Below are 6202 nucleotides of genomic sequence, written 5' to 3'. Positions count from 1 at the left end.
GGGAGGCATGGCCTCTCGATCCTTGATCCTCGGGCTGTGGATCACATTCCCGGGTATGCCAGATAGGGTACCGGCTGGGTGGATGTGACATAGGGGTCTCTTCCCACTTCTTTCCTTTGTGGGTCTTCTTCGCCACTTCCTCTGGGCTTGGCGACCGTACTCTTTTTCTGGCTTCAGGTGATTTGTCCCGGGATGTCCCCATCCTCTAACATACTGGCCAAGCTTGCCTTCTTGTATTGATTTTTCAATTTTCAATTTGAGACTTTGGCAATCGTCAGTGTTATGGCCATAATCTTTGTGGAAACGGAAATATTCATTCATGTCCCGATCTTCTGGTCGGGAGTGTATTTTCCTGGGCCATTTCAGAGATTTTTTATCTTGAATTTGCATAAGGATTTCAGCCGGTTTGATATTGAGCGGGGTGTAGCTGTCTCAACCATCTCGTTTCAACTTTTATTTGGTTCCCCTATCCCTAGCATTGGAGTGGCCCTCTCTTTCGCTATCCAGCCTATGCTCCTTGTCAGCCTTTACTCAGGCATTTATTACTTCGTATACGCTAGCTTGCTTTTGGCACTTGTGTAGCAGACCCCATAAGTCTTTGGTTTGTATGACAATAGGACTTCCATAAGTCTTCGGTGAGTGATGCCACTACACAATGCGTTGTATGCTACCTGATCATCCAACTCCTCGATCTCAATGGCGACTTTGTCGAAGCACTTCAGGTAGTCTTGGATGGATTCGTTCTTGCCTTGCCTGATGGCAAATAAGTTGTCAGATGTTTTCTTGCTCCCGATCGCACTTCTAAAGCGGGCAATGAACTTCCGGGCTAGTACTCTGAAGTTGTAGATGGAGCCAGGGCTTAGGCTACTGAACCACTTTATTGCCAGTCCTTTTAAGGAGGCCGGGAAAGTACCACAGAGCAACTCGTCTTCTCGACCTAGAACTGTCATCATGGATTTGAAGTAGCTGATATGCTCCTTCTAATTGGTTTTCCCTTCGAACGGGGTGAAGGTTGGCATGATGAAATTTAGTAGGAGGGGCATGTTCATTATTTCGTCCGAGAATGGCTCTCAGTCCACCACGTTGAAATCCTCTTTGTGGTCTCGATCTTTTAGTCTTCTTTCAACTTCTGCCACCCTTCTTCGTAGTCGGTTTTGCCTCAATTGATTTCCCCTAGACTCCACGGTGCTTGCTCATCCTGATTGTGTTCGAGCCACCGACACTCGTGATCGGGTTCTTTAAGGATGGTTATCTATCTCTTGGTCATTCTTGATTTGACGGCTCCTTTAGGGAAGGTCTAGGGTTCGTGCAGGTCCCAAGATCCGGTCAAAAGCGCTGACTCTCAAGCCGTCCTCCTGTCTCTAGTCGACCTCAAGGCCGAGGTGTGTTGTTCGTCAACCATCAACCCGACTGCCTCTCAAGTTCTTGCTTTGTGGTCTGGTTCCCCTTGCGGCGCAGTGTAATCTTCCTACCTGAGTATTGGGTGTGGGTCCTTGTTGAACTAACCCTCGCAATACCCCCTTGCATCTCGAGCATTCCTCTTCGGATTTCATCTATGTCGGTACTTAGGGTCTTGCCAACATGCCCTCTCCATGGGGGCCTTGGGGTCTTTGATCCGCCTCGGGAGGATTTTCTTCTACCCGGGTGGAATGCTCAACCCCATCTCCCTGGAGGTTATGATTGTCCAGATTCAGGTCACCTCTTGTGGTATCCTACTGAGTTTGTTCATTGTTGATTGTGCGCCTTGCCATGACTTGAGTTGTTTTTTATTCCCACAGATGGCGCCAAAGACTATTGTGTCTCAGATCTGATTGAGGTTCCAACTAAGCCGGGTTGACTCCCGATTACCTTCCTGTGCCTAAAGACGATGAATCGTGCAACAAAGGTTAGATGAGGGTTGACTACGGTGCCGAGCAGCCACCTCCGATGGCTAAGTCAATCGGTGATCAAATGTGATCCCGTGCAAGCGCTACACACAGGAATTTACTAAGAAAGTGTTTGTGTCTTACCAAAGAGGTGAGTCTTTGTTAAATAGTATGCGGGTTACCTTTTCTGGGTACCAACAGGATTGCTTGGCAGCCGCTCCGCCTAATCATCTCTAGAGTTGACCTTCCGTTTATGATGGTGTTGCCATATAGGTCTAGTGTGGATGGCGCCTTCCATATGTGATGCGCGCCCGGCTTATGTCCCGACTAAATAGTTGGGCAATTACTCGGGTTGGGCTGCAACACGATGGGGCACATTCTTCCCGTATCAGGCAGTAATTTTAAACCCAATTGCATCTAGGAACAATAGGGTCCAAATTAAGTTAAAACTTAATTAGAAATTAATTTAGGAAAATTTTGGAAAAGCTAGTACACGTTAGAATTTTACTAAATCATCTCCACCATTATCAGGTATTCATTCTCTCTTTCTCAATTTGTTTTTTCTCTCTCAATTTTTCTAGTATTCTTTTTCAGAAAATCACAAAGGCATGAACCAATTGATTTTTCTTTTTCAATTTTTTTTGGGTTTGCCAACCCCAGTTTCCAAGGCTTTGCCCTGACTAATCCGGTGTTCAACCCAGGTCGCACACCTGGATGTGGTGGGTGAGTCTCCTAGCGGGGATTTTTTGTATCCACAAGGTTTTGATACCGGAACCTTGTTTAAGCGGACCAAGCTGCTTACCACTTGGTTTTTTCTTTTTCAATTTAATTACTAAGCTAATTATTTTCTAACATTATATTAAAACAATTATTAAGTCATAAGTAGTCTCTCTCTTTCTTTCTTTTTTCCCAATTTATGTTTCTCTCTTTATTTTATTTTATTTTTTTTTTTTTTTTTGTTATTGTTTTTAGAAAACAACGATCTAATAGATTTTTTTAAATTTAATCTTCGAATTAATTGAATTAATTATTTTTTAACATTATATATTTGTATAGTTGTATTGAAGTAAAATTGTTATATTAAAAAAAAAGAATTATTGAAATAATTGAACTGAAATATAATAAAATAATCCAATAGTGAGTCTCATATGAGCCTAAACAATTGTACAGTGGCTTAATGCTCTTCCGATGGAGAGGTGTTCTGGACTTATTATTTGTCAATGTTTAATCTTTAGCTTCGCCCTAATTCTGATGACCCAAATTCAAGGTCACACTCACCTGAACTCATCTGCCTTTGAGATCCAAATTTTAGGTCTACGCCTTATTTAGGCTTAAGGTGTATCAACAGGTTTAGGCCATCAAGATCAAATTTTACACACCAAAATACACGCTTAAATGCATGACTAGGAAAAACACTTCTGTGTGAAATTGGAAGAGAGAGATTTCGTTCTTCCAAACATAAACCTCATCATTGAAAAGTCATTTGACAAGTAATTGCAGTGATTTCAACCAAGCCGTTCACTTTAGAAGGAGAAAAGACAAGAGGATGAGGCGCTGAAATAGTGGAAGCCAAGAATAGAGCGTTGGGATTTGCAGCGTGGTGGGACCCGATGACCAATCAATTGCCTCCAGACATTAAATGCAGAAAAGCACATCTAAAGATTTTTAATTTTGCTAATGGAAGGATATAGCAGCTTCTTTAAAAAAAAGATTGGAACATTCGGGATGGGAAATTATCAAATATTACAGATTGGGTTGCCTTAGTAACCTTCATTAGCATAGTTATGTTATTTAGAAGCCATATCCCAAAATTTTGTTTTGGTAAGAGATTTGGTAGCTCTTGTAGATTGCTCTATATCTCTTCTATATCAAAATCCTGTGTTGTTGCTTTTTCTAAACCAGCTTGGATCCCAAAAAGTATTGCCTCTAGGATATCTGTCAGCTGCATACTTTCAAAATCAATGAACTGTATATGTACCATGCTATATATCCCAATTTTCCTATATATAAAGTGCCTTTGTTACCCAAAAAAAAAAAAAAAAGATTCACAATTTTCCAATGATTTCTAATCAAGGATCGAGATTTCGTTAAAAAAATTTGATTTCCATTGTCAAAATTCAATGGTTATATTTTGGACATAATGATCATGCTCATTTAATACACATGACCCAAGCCAAATTAGAACGGACATGCATCTAATGCGGAACACGTTGGGTAAGATTGTGGGTCGTTAGATACTTGACCATTGAAAATTAATGAATGAAATCGAAATCTTACTCAAAATTTCAATGACATCTCAATCTAACAGTGACATTAAAGCAGGACTGAAAAAAAATGCGTCACCGAGACAAACACTTCACACAGAAAGAAACGGATAGAAGAAATTTTTTTCCTCATCTCATATCACCTCTAACCCCAGCTGGCTAGCTATCTCTCTCTCATTCTCAGAGATTTTATTCATTCACTCTTATTTTATTTATTTGTTTATGTATAAAAAAAAATCATTTATCTCCAATCATTATCTCCTTTCACCCTAGAGATAATGCAAGACAGACATACCCCACCCATTATCTCTCTCGGCCTAACACCCCACATGTATATGGCTGGCTTTACTGTCTTCTTTCTCTGAACACAGCTCACATTCTTGGGTCTACTCATGTCAGCATCCCCACAATCCTCCCTGCTATTCTGCTAGCTCTTTCCATTCTCATGTTCTTTAGGCTTTTTGATTGGAAAGTTAAATATACATTGATTAAGTAAGAAGGATTCATATGTATATATACATACTTTCCTTTACATATCTCAAAGTAATGTAAATTTTTCATCAATTTTAATTTCTTAAAAGTAAAATTCATCTCCAACTCTTTCTTTCTTTTATCTCTTTTTTATGAAAATATTCCTAACTCTAGTAGTCTTAGTATCCTAGATCCAATCCTTTTAATGATACCATATCATCTATCTTTTAATAATATATATATATATATATATATATATATTTCATGGTGATATGTCCAAAATCTACTCAACCCTTAGATCACAGAAGAATGACCTGCAAAACAAACGTTAGATGTGGCCCAACAGTGGGGGTCGGGAGGCCACCTCCGAAGGCTAAGTCAGTTAAGGAACTGATCACAAAGTCTCTGGCTAATCGCAGAGCAAAAGTTTGAATACGAATACTAGGAATACGATTCAGTTACCTTCTTTGTACGTAGGTTATGACTTATATAGTTTTTACCTTCTAATCCTATTCGTTGAACTCATTCGAGCCTTCTTCTTGTAGCCATTGGATCTTTACGGTTAGACCCGATCGTGGGGTGATGGACAACTTCCTTAATCACACGATCCTTTGCTGCAAGTGTGGCGGTTATGCTAGTTTGCACAATCGTCCGCTTCTACGAGCGTTAATAACCACCTCTTGGTGGGTTATCCATCCCGAGATTCCTGAGCATGTACTTGCCTTCTGAACATGCAAGGTTTCTTCCTTAGCACGTTACCCTTAAACCCGGTTCATTCGAACCTAAAACGGTCAGATCGCTCCCAATCGGGGTCAAGGGTTGAACTGAGGGTGAACCCGGTTTCTTCATATTTTTCCCGTATCACAAGCCCCCCATGCCAAGAATTGGGAAACACCGAGGGCTTGGTTTGGTTTAAACCGAACATCGATACTGAATGACGAATCCAAACGATTTCTCACTCATTTGAATGTCAAGTTGCATTTATTGTTGTTGCGTCATTGTTTTCCTCGAGTTACTCAAACGTCTTTAGCCTTCATGCGGGAGCCGCCACGTGTTAGTCATAGCCGAAATCATCATTGTTTTCAACTCGAAATGATGGTTTTTCTAAACGTCAAATCCGATTCGATTCATTTATGCTTTTTTCGAAACGTCTCCCGATCACGATCGTTGATCTGGATTGATCTTGATCGTACGCATACTTGTTGATTTGCTTATTTAAAATCCATTCGTTGTTTTCAAATTTTATCTTTTTATCTAAAACTTGAAACTCGTTGTCTTCTCTGTGCCCTGCCAGTCTTCCTGCTCTTGAGCTTTCTACTCCGGTGAACAAGTAAGTTCATTGACTCTTTCTTGCCCTCTTTACTTTAATTACTCCTTTCGCTTTCGTACTCTCGTTTCCAAAACTAGAGTTTCCTTGCAATGGGAAGCAGTAGAACCTCTGACGAGGGTTCTTCTGAACGTAATGCTGGTTAGGGCGATTCCGACAATGAGGCCACTGTTTGTCTTCGTTGAACAATCTGGTACTGAAGAACAAAAAATAACTAATATCTGGCGTGAATTTGAAGAGGTGAGCCAAAAGAAAGAAATTGAGGTTCCAACTTT

General features: G+C 40.4%; 1 protein-coding gene across 1 annotated transcript; it reads right to left on the bottom strand.

Annotated features, from left to right (window-relative positions):
* Positions 1-542: 542 nt before the first annotated feature.
* On the bottom strand, positions 543-950 carry LOC149007516 (uncharacterized). The gene has a single exon (XM_089167085.1). The coding sequence runs from the start codon at positions 948-950 to the stop codon at positions 543-545; it is 408 nt and encodes a 135-aa protein (XP_089023211.1).
* Positions 951-6202: the final 5252 nt, after the last annotated feature.

This window comes from Hakea prostrata, chromosome 8 (assembly GCF_041222555.1).
Source record: "Hakea prostrata isolate BN-2017 chromosome 8, UWA_Hpros_2, whole genome shotgun sequence".
NCBI lineage: Eukaryota > Viridiplantae > Streptophyta > Magnoliopsida > Proteales > Proteaceae > Hakea > Hakea prostrata.
The sequence above is the reverse complement of the archived record's forward strand: the minus strand, read 5'-3'. Positions and strand labels throughout refer to the sequence as shown.

Excerpts from the sequence above, each read along its gene's own strand:
- LOC149007516 (XM_089167085.1), bottom strand. The coding sequence starts at position 950 with ATGACAGTTCTAGGTCGAGAAGACGAGTTGCTCTGTGGTACTTTCCCG.